Source organism: Dromiciops gliroides, chromosome 2, assembly GCF_019393635.1.
Source record: "Dromiciops gliroides isolate mDroGli1 chromosome 2, mDroGli1.pri, whole genome shotgun sequence".
NCBI classification, from domain to species: domain Eukaryota; kingdom Metazoa; phylum Chordata; class Mammalia; order Microbiotheria; family Microbiotheriidae; genus Dromiciops; species Dromiciops gliroides.
Window position 1 is genome coordinate 436092989 of NC_057862.1, and position 22616 is coordinate 436115604.

A 22616-nucleotide genomic window follows, 5' to 3' on the forward strand; every position below is an offset into this window, starting at 1 on the left:
CAACATTATGGGAAAAAACTCAGTCCTAGTTAATACCCTAAAAAATGTGAACAAGAGAACATCAACTACCAACCTTTCCTAGTTATCAAAGTTTTATGAGAAGAATTTACACATGCATCAAGGGCATCCTCTATGAGAGTATTAGAAGAGAGCAGGCAGGTATTCATTCCCTAGTCATACTCCACAACAGAGCACATATTTGTTATTAAGTATCTGACTGAAACATTTAGAGCATACAAGAACAAACTCTGCTTATTGTTTATTGATTTTTTTAAAAAGCACTTTATTCAGTACCACCTCAAAGATGCTCTTCCAACAAGCTGTCTTCCTTTCCTTCCTTTCAAGATTCCTTGAAAGATATAACAAAAAAGATAATCTTGTTCAACACTTTGATCATTAATATACAGTAAGGAATAAAACATGGAGATATAAGCTTGTCAAAAGTGTTTTCCATGTCATGGAGAAGATCCAGTGCAAAATCTAAGTTGGAAAGTTTCCTATGGATAGTGAGTAAGATCCACAATATGCCCCTTTTTGTGGGCGACATCATGCCTATTGCTTTAAGACTAGAAACATTTCAGCTCTCAGAATAGTTTTTTTGGCCTAACCATCCTCTTAGGAAAAACCAAGTGGATGAAGAATGCCCATTGTCTAGATTATGATATGAAGAATAAGCTGTAGAACTCATTCATCAGTATATAGATACTGGACAGGCAGTGCAAACGAATAGCAAGTTGAACCCAGAATTAAACAGAAGGAAGAGAATGGACTGTATAAGCACCTGCACCAGGGGCCAGCGGGCCGGTTGAGCCTAGGACCTCCGGGGCAGATCCCCTCAGGGTGGAGGGAACTGGGGCTTTTTGCAGTGGTCCAGCGGGGCCCTCAGCCCCTGAAGGCTCCAAGGCCCACAGGGTTTCTTAGCTCTGCTAAAGCTGAGGGGGAGGGGCACCAGCCCGTCTCATACAGAGAAAAAAACCTGAGAGCCTGGGGCTAATTTTTTTTGCCACCCACAGCTGGATTGCCTTTGGGAAATTGCACAATTGCTTTAATAACACCAAAATTTCCCCAGGAACAATGACCCATCTTTGTAATGCCATTAATTCTGTTAGTGTTGCTGTATGGTGATAAGTCATAGGACACTACAATCTCAGAAGAATTAAAAATGAGAATCATCTAGGGAGCAATGGAGAAACACATGGTGGGAATGAGGATAAAACACATAACAAATGCCCTTTGAAGAAAAAATGAAGACATATAAAGAGAAAGTATGAAGAATATAATCCAAGAAATGTATGATAGAAAAAGGAGATCACTTGGTGGTATGTGAAGAATGAAGAATAATTGGTGAATCATATTTCCTTTTGGTATCCTTATGAGGTAAAGAGGAAGTAATGAAACCTCCAGCCCATTGATTGGACATCCTGGGTTGATTTTCTGGGAGAACATGGACTAGATTTGCATAAGATGCAGGCATATGTAGTTTTAAATCTGTGACATTGGAGGGAGCATCCATTTTAATGAGATCATAGATCCATTTGAGTATTAAGATGGGGATGACCTATAGGTAATTACAACTATGTATTTTAAGCCTGTCAAGGAGGTCAGGGCTGGAGATGGAAATTTAGAAGGTGTTAGATGATGAGTTTGGTTTGGGGTATATTGGGTTCAAGGTGCTATATTCAAATGCAGATGTTGAGTGCATAATTATGAGTGTGGGTTTTAAGTTTGTGACAGGTCAGGGTTGGAGATAGAGATGTAGAAGACATCTAAATAGTGGTGACAGTAGAGAGCTTAGAAAGAAAAAAAGTTGAGGAAATAGTCTTAGGGGAGTAGGATGAAAACCAGCAAAATTCAGTGTTATAAAAAGCTAAGGGAGGTGAAAACATCAAGGAGTAGATTATAAGCAGTTTCAAATTCTGTAGAATTTTAACCTAGTGTTAAGTCAACAAACATTTATTAATTATTTACATTTATTAAGCACTATGTGCCAGACACTGTGATAGATGCTGGGAATACAAATACAAACAAAAAGATTTCCTCTGTTTTAAGAGCTTATGTTCCAGTGGGGTAAGACAACACATAATAGGAAGAAGGGGGCATGGTGGAGAAAGAAGACCCCCCCCAGAGCAGACCTCAACTTAAAAAATAAATAAATAAGCTGCAATAATGAGTAAGAAGCAAAAAAGAGCCCTCTCCATTGAGAGCTTCTGTATCAACAGGGAAGAGGCAAACACAAACTCAGATGAGGACAATACCCTCAAATTGCCTACATGTGAAGCCTCAAGAGGGAAAGTGAATTGGACTCAAGAACAAAAAGCCTTCCCGGAAGAGCTCAAAAATGATTTTAAAAATCAATTGACTTAAAAAAAAAAAAGGAGGGGGCAACTAGGTGGCGCAGTGGATAGAGCACTGGCCCTGGAGTCAGGAGTACCTGAGTTCAAATCCGGCCTCAGACACTTAACACTTAACTAGCTGTGTGACCCTGGGCAAGTCACGTAACCCCAATTACCTCACTAAAAAAAAAATCAATTGAGAGAGGTAGAAGAAAAAATGGGGAGAGAAATGAAAGCAAAACAAGAAAACTATGAAAAAAGAATCAGCAGCTTGGAAAAGGAAGCACAAAGATTGACTGCAGAAAACAATTCCTTAAAAAATTCATCTGGCCAAATGGAAAAAAAGATGCATAATCTCACTGAAGAAAACAATGCCTTAAAAAAATCATCTGGCCAAATGGAAAAAGAGGTGCATAATCTCATGGAAGAAAACAATGCCTTAAAAATTAGAATTGGACAGTTGGAAGATAAGGAATCCATGAGACACCAGGAATCAGTCGAGCAGAATCAAAAAAATGAAAAAATAGAAGAAAATGTGAAATACCTCATTGGAAAGACAACTGATCTGGAAAACAGATCCAGGAGAGACAATTTGAGAATCATTGGACTGCCTGAAAGCCATGATCAGAAAAAGAATCTAGACACCACATTCCAGGAAATTATTAAGGAGAAATGCTCTGATATCATAGAAACAGAGGATAAAATCATCATTGAAAGAATCCACTGATAATTTCCTGAAAGAGACCCCAAAAGGAAAACCCAAGGAATATTGTAACCAAATTCCAGAATTATCAGGTGAAGGAGAAAATACTCCAAGCAGCCAGAAAGAAGCAATTTAAATATCATAGAGCCATAGTCAGGATTGCTCAGGACCTGGCAGCTTCAACATTAAAGGACTGCAAGACTTGGAATATGATATTCCAGAAAGCAAAGGAGCTTGGATTGCAGCCAAGAATCTATTACCCAGCAAAACTGATCATTCTCTTTCAGGGGAAAAGATGGACATTCAATGACATTGGGGACTTTAAGTGTTTCCTGATGAAAAGACCAGAACTGAATAGAAAATTCGATCTTAACATACAAGACTCAAGAGAAGTTTAAAAAGGTAAACAGAGGGAAAAAAAGTTACCCAATTAGGTTAAACTGTTTACATCCCTACACGGGAATATAATACTCATAACTCTTAAGAATTGTAAATGTATTTGGGCAGAGAGAAGGACTTTACACAGAGGGTATAAATATAAATTGTCTTGGATGTGATGATACAAAGAAAATTAAGGGGTTAAAAAGGGAGTCTATGGGGAGGAGAGGAAAGGGGAGGTGGAATGGGGTGAATTACATCATATGAAGAGGTAAAAAAAACCCTATTACAATAGAGGGAAAGAAAGGAGGGGTGAACATTGTTTCAACCCTACTTTCATTAGATTTGATTCAAAGAGGGAATAACATATACGTTCATTGGGATAAAGAAATTTAGCTCATTCTTTAGGGAAGTAAAAGTGGAAGGGAAAGGGGGGAACTGATAGAAGGGAGGAAAAAAGCAAGGAAGAAAAGGGTAAAGAAAAGGGAGGGGGGTGATAAAAAGGGAGGGCAGATTGGGGGAGGCAGGGGTAAGAAGCAAAATGTTGGTGAGGAGGAATAGGGTGAAAGAAGAGGGAAAAGTACAAAGGGGGTAAATAGAATGGAGGGAAATAGACAGTTAGTAATAATAACTGTGAATGTGAATGTGAATGGGATGAACTCTGCTATAAAACGGAAGTGAGTTGCAGAGTGGATTAAAAACCAGAATCCTACAATATGCTGTTTGCAAATTCTGTAGAATTTTAACCTAGTGTTAATTCAACAAACATTAATTATTTACATTTATTAAGCACTATGTGCCAGACACTGTGCTAGATGCTGGGAATACAAATACAAACAAAAAGATTTCCTCTCTTTTAAGAGCTTATGTTCCAATGGGGTAAGAAGGGGGCATGGTGGAGAAAGAAAACTGGAGAGTCAGGAGTAGACTTAACCGAGGAATGAAGGAGTGAGCATGGTTGGCCTGGGCACTTCCTCAAAATGGAGGTTTCAGGAGAATTCACCAATCACGGGAGGACCCTCCCTGTCTCCTGGGCTCTGAGATTTCCCAGAGTGAGAAGGCTGCTGAGGAACAGTGGAGAAAGAAGTCCAAACAATCAGGAGGAGAATTGAGAGAGGAGTAAAGTCTATCAATTTAATAGATTTTTATTAATTTTATTTCAGTGTAATTATATCCTTTGTAATCTTGGTTCTATACATTTAAAACATTCTGAGGAGGGGACTGTAAGATTCACCAGACTGCCAAAAGGTCCATGACATAGGAAAGGTGAAGAACCCTTATAGAGCAGCAGAGAATTAAGAATTAATAACCTAGGAAAGATCACTGGATTTGGACGTTAGGTAGTCATTATTAACCTTTGAGAGAACAGTTTCAGTGATACAGAAACAATGTTGTAAAGGCTTAAGAGTGGATGTGGTTGGGGTAGCTAGGTGGCACAGTGGATAGAGCACCAGCCCTGGATTCAGGAGGACCTGAGTTCAAATCTGGCCTCAGACACTTAACACTTACTAGCTGTGGGACCTCGGGCAAGTCACTTAACTCTCATTGCCCCCCACACACAAAAAAAGAAGTATCTGTGATAAAGGCCTCATTTCTCAAATATATATAGAGAATTGAGTCAAATTTAGAAAAAATACAAGTTATTCCCTAATTGATAAATGATCAAAGGATACAAACAGGCAGTTTTCAGACAAAGAAATCAAAGCTATCTATAATCATATGAAAAAATGCTCTAGATCACTATTGACCAGAGAAATGCAAATTAAAACAACTCTGAGGTACCACCTCATACTTATCAGAATGGTAAATATAACAAAAAAGGAAAATATTGGATGTGGCAGGGGATGTGGGAAAACTGGGATGCTAATCCACTGTTGGTGGAGTTGTGAAAAGATCCAACCATTCTGGAGAGCAATTTGGAACTATGCCCAAAGGACTATAGAACTGTGCATACCCTTTGATCCATCAATACCACTGTGATGTTTATATCCCCCCAAAAAGAAAAAGAACTATTTGTATAAAAATATTTAAAGCAGCTAAAAATTGGAAATCAAAGGAATGCCCATCAATTGGGGAATGGCTAAAAAAGCTGTAGTATAGGGACAGCTAGGTGGCACAGTGGATAAAGCACCAGCCCTGGATTTAGGAGGACCTGAGTTCAAATCCGACCTCAGACACTTGACACTTACTAGCTTTGTGACCCTGGGCAAGTCATTTAACCCCCATTGCCCCGGGGGGGAAAAAAAAAAAAGAAATGACAAGCAGAATGATTTCAGAAAGTCCCAGAAAGACTGAAATGAACTGATGTATAGTAAAGTGAGCAGAACCAGGAAAATGTTGTGCACAGTGACAGCGATATTGTTTGATGAAGAACTGTGAATGACTTAACTATTCTCAACAGTACAATGATCCAAGACATCCAAAGAACTAATGATGAAACATACTATCCACCTCCAAAGACAGAATGATATTGATTGAACACAGACCGAAGTGTGCTATTTTTCACTTTCTTTCATTTTTTTCCCTTTTATTCAAGTCTTCTAATACAAAATGACTAATATGGTAATGTTTTATATAATTGCATATAGATAACCTATATCTACTTGCTTATCACCTCAGGGAGGGAGGGCAGGAGGGATAAAATTAAAATTTGAAACTCAAAACTTTAAATAAAAATGTTTATTATTTAAATTTTTAAAAAGAGTATATGTGGGGGCAGCTAGGTGGTACAGTGGATAGAGCACTGGCTCTGGATTCAGGAGGACCTGAGTTCAAATCTGGTCTCAGACATTTGACACTTACTAGCTGTGTGACCCTGGGCAAGTCACTTAACCCCAATTGCCTCACCAAAAAAACAAACAAAAAAAGAGTATATGTGTTGATGTGAAAGTGGAATCACGTTTACTGATGAATGTTTGTATACTTATTTATTCCAGCAGTGTGTAGTTTTTTGTGACCTTTTTTACTTCTCTTTGCCCTACATCCTATGTAAGGCTTTAAGTTCCTCAAGGTTGAAGAATATGTCTTTTTCTTTCTCATTCTCTACAAACATTTAGCATAGTATTTTCTACATGATAATCCATAATTACTATATATTACCATCCATATAAGGTAATCCCTAAAATTTCCTGATTTATAAGGCATATGAACAGATATCTTTGCATTATAAATTTTATTTTTCCTTTTGGTTTTTATTCTTATTGGAGGGGGGCATAGTTTCCTTGTTGGGAGCAATGAATCACCTGTTATCAAGAATATCTTCATATGGGAGTAATTTAGGGAATCTAATTGAAATATGGTCAGTAAAGGGGCAGCTAGGTGGCGCAGTGGATAGAGCACCGGCCCTGGATTCAGGAGGTCCTGAGTTCAAATCCGACCTCAGACCCTTGACACTTACTAGCTGTGTGACCCTGGACTAGCTGGTCCCACAGCTAGTAAGTGTTAAGTCACTTAACCCCAATTGCCCAGCCAAAAACCCCCCCCCCAAAAAACAAAAAAAGAAATATGGTCAGTAAAGCCAGAGTGAATAAAGTCATGGTGTCACTGCATGCATGGTAGAAGAGAAACATGGTGAAATTGAAATTACAGGGAGAGGATTATAAGTACACAGCTGTGTGCTTTTATTATAACTGAAACAAATTATATAGAATTAGAGCACTGTTTAGGTCACCAACTTGATGTGCATGGTTTAGAAGCTCAAGAAATTGTGGGTGGGTATGTCACATGGGAGAGAAGAGGTTCTGTTGTGGAGTTAACTTTTTATGTGTGTCCTGTCTTATCTCCCCAGCTAGACTAAGCCCATTAAGGGTAGGGTTGTTTTTTGATGTGTCCAACTGCCACATGGTCCTGTTTTTTATTGTGCCTTATACCATACTATTAGTGCTTAATATGTAATAATGAAAAAGAACTGGGTGGAACTGCAGCTTTCAACAAGAATAGAGCCAATGAACTGTACAATTGACTGGGTACAAGATTGTTCATCAGCTTGACCCTTTCCTCAAAAAATATTTTCCACTTGATGTACTAGGGGATTGTTTTCTGAGGAATGACACATCTTAAAATAGGAGTCAATGTGGGGGAAAAGGATTTCCTTAGTACAGTTTGCTTTATAGCTAACTTAACCAGAATGCATCTATTCCCCAAAATGAATGATATTGATGAACAGATAAAATTGCTGAGGAATGAATTAGAAATTACTTGCCCACGGAGGTAGTATATCAGAGACCAGAACAATATTTTGGGCTTCTGACTCCTGTACTAAAATGGTTCTGTGGTCTCACTGATTTAGGAATTCCCTCTAGTAATGAAGATTAAAACCCACCAATGCCTGCCCTTATTGGGCAACTCTTGTTCACATTCTCTAGAAAGTTACCACAAGAGGTCTACCCAATATTCTAGAGGCATTCCTCCCTTTGTAGAGTACTACAGCTATCAACCTGTCATCCATTATATCATTTCTTGATAACAACCTTTATTCCTCTTCATCAGAATTCCCCATTGGCTATATAGAATAGTCTGCCCATACCTACCAAGTACCTCTTTATTTCATACTTATTTTCATTTCTTCACCACAGGTGAAACAATAGTATTGAAAAGACAGGTCTTCAGAAGAAAATATGGTAGAGACAGGGAAGACAGCTTGGAAAGTTACATGCTGAAATTAATTGTATACCTTGAGGGAGAAGCAAACTCTGTGTGGTATGCAGACCCATAGTTTTGTGCTTAGTCCTGTTTTTCTCTTCTGTTTTGTGTATAGAAATACTCATGTTGTTTGTTGGTTTTATAATAAAAATAAAAGAGAAAGATAGGCTTTTGTTTTCATGGGAAGCTTAGGGGTTAGTAAAAGAGCTTTGCAATTTCTTGAAAGCGATCCAATCCATTCATAAATGTAGTATACTTGGATTTCAGATGGCATTAGTCAAAGTCTTTCATGTTATCTTGATGAATAGGACAAAAAGATGTGTCCTATATGATGGTATAATTAGTGACTTTGGAATTGATTGAATAACCAGACCCAAAGAGGGAAATGTAACCCAAGTCTCAAAGCCCTTTGGTATGGGACTCTTTTATCACTAGTGGAGATCAATGCCCCATGCCTATTTGAGAAGCTGGACAGAGTTGGTGAGAGCAGGAAAGGGAAGAGTCTCTTCAAACTCTACGGTTGCTTTGGGTACTTCTGACTTCCAGCTTTGAGAGAAAAGATGGATGATGCCAACCCCACTTTAGGTTGCTCAGGAAAAGACTCTGGAAAAAGCTGACATGAGAGAAGCTGGCAGTCTCCAGCTAGCTACATGAAAGACTTTGGGGAATTTCCTATGGAGTGAAATCTGGGACTCTCTTGAGCTGCATTACCTTAAACCAGTGGGAGAGTTCCTTCATTCTGTATTCTCTGGTATATATTTTCATATGTATATTTTCTCTGATTTCAGTTTTGCTTGGATAAATAGGTTTGTTTGTCACCCTGCTATATGTGTTCATTATGGAATTCGTGTTTGGTGGGAAGTGAATCACACCTTAGTTATAAAGCGTGGTGCCCTCCTTTCCTCATTAATAAACAGTGGTCAGCAATTTAACTTGAACCTGAAAACTATATCCCATAGATTAATGATATTTAAGGGACCAGATAGTTGTAATTCTAGCCCAGTATGCCCTCTCTCTTAAAAGAGCAGAGTGGTCAAACTCTGTTCTCCACCTCCTGGAAGGAAATAAAGTCTCTCTTGGAGGAGGGTGGGGAAGAAGAGGCTAGTGATGTCTCTTTTGTCTCTCTTTGACCCATACAAAGACATCCTCAAACTACATGTAGGGAATAAGGCCTTGCCACTCATAAACTTCAGCTTTGAGTGAGTCAGCTCTAGTTAAATGGTCTGGGCTTGTCCTTGGCACTTATAGTGCACAGTGACATGGATGAAGGCATCAATAGTATCACTATCTCATTTACAGACAACAAAAAGATGGAGGAGATAACTAATAATTCAGGTCCCAAAACTATCTTGAATCATGGGGGAAAATCTCATAAGATGAAATTGAAGGATAAATATAAAGTATCCTACACGTGGGTTCAAAAAAATCAACTGGGGCAGCTAGGTGGCACAGTGGATAGAGCACCGGCCCTGGAGTCAGGAGTACCTGAGTTCAACTCCGGCCTCAGACACTTAATACTGACTAGCTGTGTGACCCTGGGCAAGTCACTTAACCCCAATTGCCTCGCTAAAAAAAAAAAATCAACTACACAATTACAGAATGGGAAGAGGCATCAGGAGCTGGTATACAAAAGATCTGGGGGATTGGGCGATCTGCAGACTTAAAGAGAATGTAATATGGGGGCAAAAAAAGTGTGATCTTAGGTTGCTTTGAATGAGCAATGGGGTTCTGAACAAGGGAGGTGAGTTCCTTGCTGTACTCTGCTCTGAGTAGATTACACTTAGAATGTTGTTTTCAGTTTGGGAATCGCATGTTAGGAAGTGCACTGGAATGCTTCTAGACAAGAACAACCAGGATATCAAAGGGGTTATGTTAAGGGCTAAAATTCTAACTATTCTGTCTAAAATCTCTAATGAGTGGTCACCAATAAATTATAAGCTTTAGCAAGAGTTAGACTTTTAAGCATTTATTAAGGAGAATAAGAATTTGGTAAAGAGAGAGAAAGGCCTACATTCATCTATCTATTAAAGGGGGAGCACATTTCTAGCTCCCTTCTCCACCAGCATCCTTAGGAAAGAGAGCGAGTCAGAGCACCCGGCTCTTCCTTTTTCCTCCCACTAGCCAACATTACTTCCTGCTGCCAAAGACTCCTGGTCTTGCCCTCAAAGACCTTCGCTTCATGGGCGGAACTCTTCTACAGTAAGTCTCCAGCAGGTGGCATCATTCCAACCGTTACAGTTATAGTCCATGCCATATAAGAGAGAAGGGAATAAGCATTTATGTATATTGTACCTTTTATACACCAGACACGATGCTAAGTTCTTTTTACAAATATTATCTCATTTGATCCTCACAACAATCCTATGAGGTAGGTGCTAATATTATCTTTATCTTGTAGATGAGACAATTGAAGCAAACAGAAGTTAAGTGACTTGACCAGGGTCATACAACTAGTGTGTATCATAGACCAAATTTGAACTCAGATCTTCCTGACTCCAGGCCTGGTGCTCTATCCACTGTACTACCAGCTGCTTCAATTGAGGCAACTAAGAATACTTAGCCTGAAAAAGAAAAAAAGAACTTGCAGAGATATGATTTCAATTTTCCAGCATTTGAAAAGTTGTGGAAGAAAGATTAGACAAATTCTGTTTGGGTTCAAAGACCAGAACTTGTACCAGTAGATAGAAATTATAGGGATGGAAACTTTGGCTTTCTCACAACAAGAGCTATCCAAAAGTAGAATTAACTACTTCAAAAGATTACCCTTCACTGGAGGTCTACAAGTGGAGATTTAATGCCTCTACTCAGAAATATAGAAAAGTTTCCTATTGGGGTACATATTGACTACATGACCTCTGGGGTTCCTCTGAGCCTGGGACTCTTCCTGGTTCTGGGGCAGAATACCTGGGAGGCTATAGTTTCAGAAATGCTTAGCCAGTCAATCCTGCAGCATTCATTACTACCTTTGTTTTAGCTGCTTCAACGATATCTAAAATCTGAAGTCTTCAATTTAAATCCTCACTTGGGAATCTCTGTAAGAAACAATCTATGCAGGAGTGAATAAATGAGGAACACTTCTTTTTTAAAAAGAACAGCAAAGCTTTTTTAATGAGAAAATATCAGGTCTTTTTTCCCCTAACCCCAAGGAAATATCAACCTAGTTCCTATATTAGATCTGGAATTGATGGTATTATTTAACATTCCCTATTTGTTGCTATGACAGCAGCATAGTGACTCATCCTATAGAGCATAAACACCCTGCAGCTCACACTGGGCACTGGAGAAATGATTGTACTTTGTTGTCAGGTCATTCCTGTGGGTATGAAGGCTTTATATGATTTTTATGTCCAGCAGTCCTACTGATGACCTTGGGCAAATCTTAGATTGCACCCAACTAGTATGCTCGTATAAATGGGGTTTTGTAACTGAAAAAAATGGATGAATTAATAATAGAAATTTAAGGGGCCAATTCTTTTTTATAATAGCTATGTGTATACAATGTGGGTTCATTGAAGGGGATACCAGATCATATACCAGCTTAAGATGCTTTCATAATGTAGTAGAATGTTTCTGGAATTGAAATATTACTGTAGGTATATGCAGGTACTTGGAAACTAGAGATGAACTTTGAATCTGTCCATAGGAGCTGCTCTGGATCCTGGTTTGCCTTTTTGTCCAGGAAGCCATGTTTTATTCCAGCCATTGTGGCATTTAGTCCATAATGCTGAGTCTCCTTGTTACAAAGGCAAGCATTAATCTAGAAGGATCTCCAGTTATCCTAGCTCAGATTTGTTTTCCTTCTTCATTTTATACCTTGACTTCCTCCTCTGCCTAAGGAATAGTCCTCTCTTTTTTGGTATGTCTAACTTTATCAAAATTAAAGCTGCTATATTTCCCTAAATTCTCCCCGTCTTTTTGTTTGTTTGTTTTGGTAAGGTAGGAATTGTCATATCCCTGATATTTACTCCATTGTCAACTACTTCTTCTCATTATCTTTTCTTTGCTTATCTGTGTGCATGTTGTATTCATTCATCCCTACCCCCTTCCAATAGAACATAAACTCCTTGAGGGCAGGGACTGTTTTCATTTTCTTTTTTGCTTCCTTAGTGCACATCCTAGATACTAAATATTTGTCCAATTGAATTGAATTCTCTCAGTCCACCTACCACAGTTGGTTCACTTTCCCTGACCTTCTGAACACAGATCTTAAAGTTGTCTTGGCCTTCCCAATATCTGCAGTTTGGTTCCCCCCCTCCCTTTTTGTTGTTAATTTCTCTTTTCTTTTTTTTTTCTCTCTCTCTCCTTTTTTTTTTAGTGAGGCAATTGGGGTTAAGTGACTTGCCCAGGGCCACACAGCTAGTAAGTGTTAAGTGTCTGAGGCTGGATTTGAACTCAGGTACTCCTGACTCCAAGGCCAGTGCTCTATCCACTGCGCCACCTAGCTGCCCCTTGTTATTAATTTAACCTTATTTTTATTGATACTTGTTTCTTTTATATCACACTTATATCCAAATATATCCCTTCCCTGCCAGCCCAGCAAACTATGCCTCGTAACAAAGATTAAAAATAGAAAGGAGAGGGCAAGATGATGCAGCAAAACTAACCAACCAATATCTACAAATTGTTACAGAATTTGCAATCTGCTTTTCACCTGGCCTCTCTTTATAATGAGGAAACTGTGGTTCTCTTCCATCTTGAAAGAAGATGAGTCACATATATGAATTTATTCTGACTGTATTGAATTGGTCAGTGATCTCAATTGAAGAGCTCTTTATTTTCAAGGGAGAGAGAGACTTAACATATTACCACCAAAGACCTGAAACTTGTAATATTATCTTGTATTAATTAAGTGCCTTTCCCAATAGAGCTGTGAGCACCATAACAACAGTAGTTAATTAATCTCCCAAGTTTTTCCAGAAGCAGCATACAGGTAGGTTAATTCTACCTCTGTTTGGCAGACAAGGGACGGCTTTCTAGGCTTCATTGGTCCAAAGAGAATTTCAGAATGTCATTCTTCAGATGTGTTGAATTTTTGTTTTTCCTCAGTCAAATCTTATTGGGTTAGATTTCTAATCCCTTTCTTTTATGTCACTTGTTTCTCCTGGGAGGTTGTTTGTTAAACCTCCTAATTTAACTTTCTCTACAAATTTCATTCCTGTGCCTTGCACTTAGTGGGCACTTAGTAAATATTTATTGAATGGTTGACTATAGTACTTTCTTCCCTTTGGATCATAAACACAAAGCTAGCCACTGCCAAGCCTCAGGGCAAGATCTTTTTGTTAATAATATCTGTAACTGGTTTTCTGTCCCTGTGATATCACTCTTAATTTTTAAGTCCTTTACAAGGCATTATCTCAAATTCTTTTTTGAGCGCTAATATGTTGTACTGGCAGCAGCCCTTGAGTTTACAGGATGCTGCCAATGGGAAGAGCTCTATGGAATACATTAGCAATTTGGATATGCTGCAGATAGCCAGACTTCTTTCACCAAAGACCATTGACTAGCCCAAATTACTTGCTGTTAAAGCAAATCACTGTATGGAAAGTATTTCAAGGAGGACTTCTCTACTTGGGATTAAATCTGCCTAAGAAGGAAAGAAACAAATATTTCTTGAGCACATACTTACTATGTACCACTGATATTTTGCAAATATTATTTCTTTTAATCCTCACAACAACCCGGGAAGTAGGTACCATTATTATCCCCATTTTACACTTGAGGAAACTGAGAGATTAAGTGATTTATCCAGGGCCCGCAGCTGGTGTGTCTGAGGCCAAATTTGAACTCAGATCTTCCTGACTCCAGGCCCAGTACTCTGTTCACTGTGCCACTTAGCTATGTAATTCTATCATTCATTAAACAAACATTTACTGAGTGAGACCCTCTCTTCAAGGAGCTCACAGTCTAACTAATGTCATTCATAAAAAGATTACTAACATAATGGTAAGTACCGAATATGTGATATAAACTAATATTCTTATAATTGCTAAACCCAGTAGCTTATTCTTAGTCCTGGTCATTTTCCATTTTTCTACAACCTATATGACATTATTGGCCATGCTCCCTCCTCCCAGATACTCTCTCCTCCCTTGCTCTCTCTGTTTTCCCCTCCCTCTGCATACTCCTTTTCTGGATCATCATCCACATTTTGCTCCCAGATGTAATTCCCCAAGGCTCTTTCCTGGGCTCTGTTCTTTCTACACAGTCTCTCTCAGTGACTTTTTAAGCTCCCGTAGGTTCAATGGACATCTCTATAAGATGGTTCTCTGATCCCACAGCCCAGCCATTTTCCATCATTATGTTCTTCTACACTAACACCTCTCCCTCCTTTTCAGCCTCCTTTTGTATTGCCTTCCCTCATTAGATTGCAAGCTCCTCGTAGGCAGGGACTTTTTTTTTTTCTTATTTGTATTTCCAGCACTTAGCAGAGTACTTGGCACATAACAGAAGTTTAATCAATATTTCTTAAATTGAATTGAATTTGTATAGTCAGTGCTGGTCTGTTCTGAATCCCACTCCTTCATTACTAATGATGTCCTGTAAGTATCTCAAATTCAACATATTAAAAATGGAATTCATTTTTTCTCCCAACCAAACCCACTCCTCCTCCAAACTTCCCTATTTCTGCCAAGGGTATTACTATTTTTTCAGTCTCCCAAGATTCAATGTTAGTTTTCCTTGACTCTTCCCTGTACCTCACCTCACTGTTGCCTGTCAGATCTTTTCAGTTTTGCCTCCACAGTATCTTTTGTCCCTTTTACTCACATGGCCACCATCCTAGATTGCTCTTGCAACAGCCTTCTTCTTCATTGGATTCCTACCTTCCAGTTGCTCAGCTCTCCAAGCCACCCTCACACAGCTACCAACATAATCAACCCAAAGAACAAGGAACCTATCTCTCACTTAGACTTGAAAAATTGAGCTCCTTGCTTTGAGTCCCTTCTGCCCAGCTGCCAAAAATATATTCTTAAAGATCTGACCGTGTCACCGCCCTGTTCAGGAAGCTCTGGTTACTCCCTATTACCTCCAAGACCAAATACAAACTCCTCTGACATTTAGAGCCCTTTATAACCTGGCTCCAAACTTCCTTTCCCCGTATATTGTACTTTACTCCCCTTTGCAGAACCTTATTAAACCAATCTGGCCTTCTTCTTGTTCCTCACACATGACATTCCATTTCTCATTCTGGCCTTTGTATAGGTTGTCCTCCCCGCCCCACCCAAGCCTGGAATATATTCCTTTCTCAGTTCTACATCTTAGAATCCTTAGTTTCCTTCAAAGCTCAGCTCAAATGCCATTTCCTATATACAGTTTTCCTGATCGTCCCAGTTTCTAGTGCATCCCCCTTCAACTTACCTTGTATTTACTCTGTATATGCTTAAATGTATGTGAATTGTGTCCTCCCTCCCAAATAAAAGCCTCTGGAAGGCAGCAATTGTTTGATATGCCCATAAAGTCATAGTTCTAGAGCTGGAACCTCAGAGGCCTCATTGTAAAGATGAAGAAACAGACCATAGGAGGGTGAGTAACTTGCCCAAGGTCACAAAGGCTGTAATAATTAAAGGAGAGATCTGAATCCAGGTCCTCTTCCTCCAGTCAGAGCTCTTTCTGTTGTACCAAGATTTTTGTTCTTGTCTCCCCAGAGCCAACATAGTATTTAGCACATAGTAGGTGCTTAATAACTGATTGTTGATTTATTGCTTTTCCACAAACTCCATATCCCATCTCCATGAATTTGTACAGGCTATTCCCCGTCCCTGGAATTGCACCTGCTCCTAACCTCTCCCTACTGGGTCTTGAGCTTCCTTCAAGCTTTAGCTCTTGTGCCATCTCCTGATTTCCTTAATTGTTGGTGCTTTCTCCCTCTTCCTCAGACCTCCATGTCCAGTATCTGTCTACATGTTGTATACCATCCCCTCCCCCCAGTAGAATTTAAGCTTCTTAAAAGTTAGGAACAGTTTATTGTTTTATCTTTGTAGCTCTAGCACCTAGCTCAGGGGAGTTTTACAAATACTTGCTGGATTGAAAAGAAGTGCTTTCAGATCATAGGAGGGTGAACTCACGAAGATGGGAGGACTACTAAGATCAGAAAAAGGCTTCAGAGAAGAGGTGGAACTTAAACTCAACCTTAAAGGATAAGTAGGATTGTAGAAAGGAAGACCAGCACCAGCCCAAGAGAGGTACAGATTGCATCATTGCATTGGCTCTATCTGTACCTTTCCCACAAATCTTAGTCCATTGTCAAGATACTGTTTTCCAGAGGATAGAGTCCATTGGCAGAAGCACTTGGACAGATCAGCTAGAAATCCCAGTTAGTAAGAACAACAGTTACTAATTAAATTAATCAGATTTTGCTTGTAGAGGAACATTAAGTACTTTGACTTGAACAGAAAGCATAAAACACTTATTGTATAACAATATGATTGACATTTGATAAAGTATTGCACAAAAGTGGGCTGCTCTTCACTCATGTTCTCAGTGTTTGCAATTTCTTTCATTGAAGGTTCCAAGGTTCTGTTCAAGGGTTCTGAACTGGCATCAGTCACATTAGCCATGCATATCTTACTAATGGAAATAGTTGCAGTGCCAGTGACCTAGTTGTTCTAGAATTAGAATAAGAAACATTGTTTCCATTTATTATAAATAAAAAAGTTGGAGCCCTATACTTATTTTTTAAAATAATAAACATTTTTATTTATGGTTTTGGGTTCCAATTTTTATCCTTCCCTTCTCTCCATCCTCCCTGAGGCAGCAAACAATCAGATATGGGTTATACATGTATGATTATGTAAGACATTAACATATTTGTCATTTAGTACAAGAAAACTTGATTAAAAGAAAAAAATGAACATGAAAAATAGCATACTGCAGTCTATTCCATCAATATCAGTTCTTTCTTTGGAGGTGGATAGTATGCTTCATCAATAGTCCTTTGGCGGGGGCAGCTAGGTGGCACAGTGGATAAAGCACTGGCCCAGGATTCAGGAGGACCTGAGTCAAAATCTGGCCTCAGACACTTGACACCTACTAGCTGTGTGACCCTGGGCAAGTCACTTAACCCTCATTGCCCTGCAAAAAAAATAATAATCCTTTGGGATTCTCTTGGATCATTGTATTGTTGAGAATAGTCAAGTTGTTCACAGTTCTTCATCAAACAATATTGCTGTCTCTTTGCACAATGTTCTCTTGGTTCTGTTCACTTCACAATACATCATTTCATACATGTCTTTCCAGGTCTTTCTGAAGTCATCCTGTTTGCCATTTCTTATAGCACAATAATATTCCATCACAATCATGTACCACAGCTTGTTTAGCCATTCCCCAATTGATGGGTATTTCCAATTCTTAGCCACTACAAAAAGAGCTGCTATAAATATTTTTGTACAAATAGGTATTTTTCTCTTTTTGGAGATGTCTTTGGGATATAAACCTAGCAGTGGTATTGTTGGATCAAAAGGTATGCACAGTTCTATAGCCCTTTGGGCATAGTTCCAAATTGCTCTCTAGAATGGTTGAGCCCCATAGTTAAAACGAGAACTTTTATTGTTTTCAAAACTCTAGCTCTTCCCAGGGTAGAGATGAGGTAGTGAAGTATAGTAGAAAATGGAAAGGTCCTTGGAAACATCTGATTGCCACTGACAATTTAGGCAAGTCATTTTCTTCTTCTTGATTGTTTCTTAATATACAGAACGGCAGAAATATTACCACCAGAAATATAAAGACAAAATTATGCAAAAAATCTTTGAGAATTGGTGAATACTGTAAAAATTTAGTCATTAAAGGTATTGCAAAGAAGTTAGATGTACCCAGATCCATTTTCTTTTTTGGGGAGGGGGCAGGGCAATGAGGGTTAAGTGACTTGCCCAGGGTCACACAGCTGGAAAGTGTCAAGTGTCTGAGGCCAGATTTGAACTCAGGTCCTCCTGAATCCAGGGCTGGTGCTTTATCCACTGCACCACCTAACTGCCCCCCCCCCAGATCCATATTCTTCTGGTCATTATTGTTGAGCCATTTCAGTCATATCTGACTCTTTGTGACCCCCTTTTGTAGTTTTCTTGGCAAAGATACTAGAATGGTTTGCCATTTCCTTCTCCTGCTCATTTTACAGATGAGGAAACCAAGGCAAACAGGGTGAAGTGACTTACCCAGGGTCACACAGCTAGGAAGTATCTGAGGCTAGATTTGAATTCAGGAAGATGAGTCTTCCTGACTCTAGCCCCAGCACTCTATTCATTGTGTCACCTTGCTGTCCATTCTTCTGGTCACACTGTATCAGATGTTACATGAGGCTTGAGAATATACTCTATGCTTGCTTTGCTCCTTGAAGGTTCATATGGTTTTTAGGTATTAGCAAGCACTCTTTTCAGCTGGCCTTGCATGAGTTACGTGAACCTTTTTTATTTAACATTTGCCTTTAGCAAAACTAATACATGGAATTTGATGCGTAGAAAACTGGTGTTTAACTGGTAAACAATGGTTTGTTGAGCTGCTGTTCCGCCTTAGCTTTCCAGCTGCTGGTGTCTTATCATAGCTATTTTGAACTTTTGATTACTAGTTGTAGAAATGATTGTTTTTAAAATGAGACATATTTAACCAGAGTTTGATGTATTTCTAGATCAGTTGCATGCGAAGGAGGCTCCTTTCCAGTTCCCATTGGTGCTGCTTTTGTCATGTGCCTATACCCATGCATGCTGAAATTCCTAATACATTCCCTTAAATCTTGCTTATGTTTCTGGTGCTACACTGAACCCATGTTGGCACATGAGAGGTAAAGGGAACGAGAACAGATTGAGCCAGAAATACTTATGTAAGAGGCATAGAATCTTTCAGCTAAAGTGGGCCATAGAAGCTATCTAGTTCATCATTTGACCTACAGAGAAGACTACACCCTCGCCTCTTCAAAAAGACTAGGATCTGCCCTGCTTTAAAGAACCTCTCATGGTTACCCATTCCAGTGTCTAATAGCCCTCTTTTTAGGAAGTTCTTCCTTCTATCTAACCTAAAGCTTTCCTACGTTCATCCCACTTAGAGTGTCTAGGGCTAATTTGGTAACCCAGGAAGACGTCAATAAAATAATTAGCTTAACAGACAGTTGAACTGGAAGGGCCCTCAGACATACTGTCATTTTAAAATGAGAAACTTAAGACCCAGAGAGGTCAATTTAGTTGACCAAGGCCTCATGATTAATGACAGAGCTGGGACTAAAACAATAGCATCCTAACTCCCTATCCTGTGCCCTGTCCAGCATATCACACTTACTTTTATCCATACTACTCATGTTTTTCTGGTCTTGTTTTTCTCTGTCCAACAGACTATCTATTCCATAGACATTTTCTGTCCCATCTAGAACCCCTTTCCTTTGCCTTCTTCCTTCTCTGGAACCCTAGTTAACTGGGGTCTCTGTACCTATGATCTCAGAGGCAAGAAATCAATTTAGATTGGCCTCAGAAAGAGCCCATTCACCCTATAAAATACCTGTGCTTCCTTGGAGCATGGAGCCAGGAGTCCTAGTGGCAGCTTGTCAAATCCTGAGACACCTCTAAAAAGATCATTGTACACTCTTCCCTAACACGGACTAAAAGTCATTCTGGAAGCTCCCTGGCATCATCTATAGCTGCATCCCTTCCCTGCCCTTTCTCAGCCCTGCTTTGGAAGTGTTGTTCCCAGACCCACAGTATGAGGGGTAGGTAGACTGCCTGGTTTGCAGATACCAGTTGCTGCGCCAGTGAGGGGGAAGTCAGTGGGCTGCCCTAGTAAGTACCTTTCCCTTATTGTCCATGCTCCCTTGACTGTCTCCAGTTAAACACTGCCTTCCTTTCAGTGCACCAAATAAAAGGTCCCATTTGTTTTAGCACTGAATGATTCAACTCATTCTCCTCCAAAGCGCTTTTAGTCCCAGCAATGACTTTTGGCCCTGACACAATATTTATGCTCCCTGAATATGTTAGTATGATTTGAGGGAGTCAGAATTTAGGGGAAAAGCATAATTTGCAAATAGTAGTTTTAACTATTGGGCATATCTGAGATATCTAGTGTTATTGCTATACTTAGAGACAAAGTTCTAAATGATTTAGGAGCTTACTGAAATTTCACCCCCAAAAAAACTACAAAACCCTTTTATATTAAAAAATAAACCATATAGTTTTGCTGACTGCCTCCATATCTCCCTTCAAGCCTTGTTTTCCCTGCATATTACAGGTTTTAGTAAGACTTGGAATAGGTATACTTTTCAAAAGGAAAATTTTATGTCTTTGTCTTCCACTCCAGTTATTATGCTGCCTATAGAATATGGGACTTTGTAATCTTATAAACCTTAGCAGTTTTGAAAAAGTGGGTTGGAAGTTTTGCTTCATAAATCTTCCTGTCATTGCTTGAGCATCCTCATAGGGTTTTGCATCCATTGCATTGTTTGTTATAAGGTGTTGACTTACTGGGTTTTTTTCCTTCTTGTCACCAGGTTGTGACTAGGCTAATCCATTTGCTTGGGGAGAAGATCCTTGGCAGTCTTCAGCAGGGAGCTGTACCAGGTAAGTGGGCCTAAGAATACAGCCAATATTATACCCCTCCTCCCCACCTTTATTTCTGAGCTCAGATGTTCTCAGCTGGCCCTTCATCGTGCAGCAATAAGAATTTCTGCTTCCATCAGGGGATGTTGGGGATGGTTCAGCATAGTCCTCAAGTAGGTTGTTTGTCCATTATGAAATGTACTGAAACCATGTACAAAGCCAAGAATTCATTATGATTATAGTCCATCATGGGGCTTGTTAAGGGATTGTAGTTGCCAGAGGTACTAAAAAAACTTGGCTGAAACATGGACTTCAAGGTCAACAATAAAGTAAAACTTCAGTGTATCTTCTGTTGACCCCTATTTGTGGCATGGGGGTGTCTTGATCTGGATCATAGCAGAATAGATACACTCTAGTATTTCCTCCCCCCCACTATTTCCCTTCTCCAAGGAAGATTCCTGCCAGGAAGGAGGCTACTTTGCTCTCAGAGAAAAATGGGAGGACACTGGACTAGAATTATATCTACCTGCTCCCTTAAGTATTTTTGGTCTAAGGGATGCATGTTTCAGGTTCAAGATAACCCCCTGATCATTATTCATTAATGAGGAAAGGAAAGCCCTAAGTGCTATATCCAAGACTTGACTTTCTCTCCAGAAATACAAGTTCTACATAACAAATAACAAAGAAACCCATTTATCCAACCAAATTGATAACCAACCAGAAATGAAATAAAGTCCACATAGCAGAATATATACCAGAGTGAAAGAACCCTGTGATTGGGAAGCTCCACCAAGAGAGAGAAACCCAGATCTTACCTACACTCTGATGTAGCAAGCTAGGGATAGAACATGATGGAGACTACCATCTCCTTCTTATGTTGGCTTCTTCCCAGAGCCTTTTCCAGCTTGAAGTGTGGCTGACATTGTCCTACTTTCTCAAAGTTGGAAGTCAAAAGAGCCTAAACAGAGTGTGAAGAGTCCAGAGAAACTGAAGAGCAGATCTTCTCTCAGTCTCTGCCCCATCCCTCATGTACACATGGAGCATTGATCTCCACTAGTAAGGAGAGAGTCTCATACCAGTGGGTTTTGGGCCTTGGGTTATACTTTTTAAAAAAAGCAATAGAGGGGCAGCTAGGTTGCAGAGTGGATGGAGCACCGGCCCTGGAGTCAGGAGTACCTGAGCTCAAATCCGGCCTCAGACACTTGACACTTACTAGCTGTGTGACCCTGGGCAAGTCATTTAACCCCAATTGCCTCACTAAAAAAAAAAAAAAAAAGCAATAGAGATGAGGCATAGTTGTGCACTGCTATTAATCCCTACTAGTGAGGGAAGCTGAGGCTGGAGGATCCCCTGAGTTCAGGGGATCTTAAAAGCAGTATAGCTAAACCAATGGGATTTCTTCACCAAGACCAGCATTAATATGGTGAGCTCCAGTGAGTGGTACATCAGGCTGTAAAAGAAGGGACAAACTGGCCCAGGTTGAAATAATGGAACAGGTCAAAGCTTCTGTACTGATCTGTATTGATATTAGGCCCATGAGTGGTCTAATGTCCAGCCCAAATCCAGTCTTACCACCTGACAAAAAAAGCAATAGAATATCTTCTTTACCCACCTCAGACACTACTCAGGAAGGAGAAGGAAGTTTGGGTGAGATTCCTCAGAAGGGGCAGAGATGGAGACATCTTGTGTTATCTTTAACTGGATTGTCAGAATTACTGTCTCTGTCATGTGGTAGTCATGGGAAGAAAATTCAGATGTGACAAAATGATGTAAGTCTATTACTTTAACATTTCACATTCAGATGACTTTTAATTAATTTTTCTCCCAGTTCTAACCTCAACTGTGGAGAGTAAATTTCCTGAAGCTGGCAGACACTTGGGTGTGTTTATTAGGAGACTGGAATAGATCCAAGCTCTCAGGCTGTCGTTTTGTATTGGCCTCCTCATGTTCCAATGGATGCTGATAATCATCAACCTAATTCTCTCCTATAGTCTGAAGCTTAAAGGACATATTATGAGTATCAGAGTGAGCTCAATACAGACACCAACATGAAGA

At 39.6% G+C, this 22616-nt stretch overlaps 1 protein-coding gene across 7 annotated transcripts in view; it reads left to right on the forward strand.

Annotated features, from left to right (window-relative positions):
* Positions 1 to 22616, forward strand: part of PNPLA7 (patatin like phospholipase domain containing 7) — a 216071-nt gene that overhangs the window by 102119 nt on the left and 91336 nt on the right. For all 7 annotated transcript variants that reach the window (XM_043982286.1, XM_043982285.1, XM_043982287.1 and 4 more), the window contains one exon: positions 20513 to 20582. In XM_043982286.1, the coding sequence (XP_043838221.1) occupies positions 20513 to 20582 (70 nt within the window). The remainder of the gene's footprint in view (positions 1 to 20512; positions 20583 to 22616) is intronic.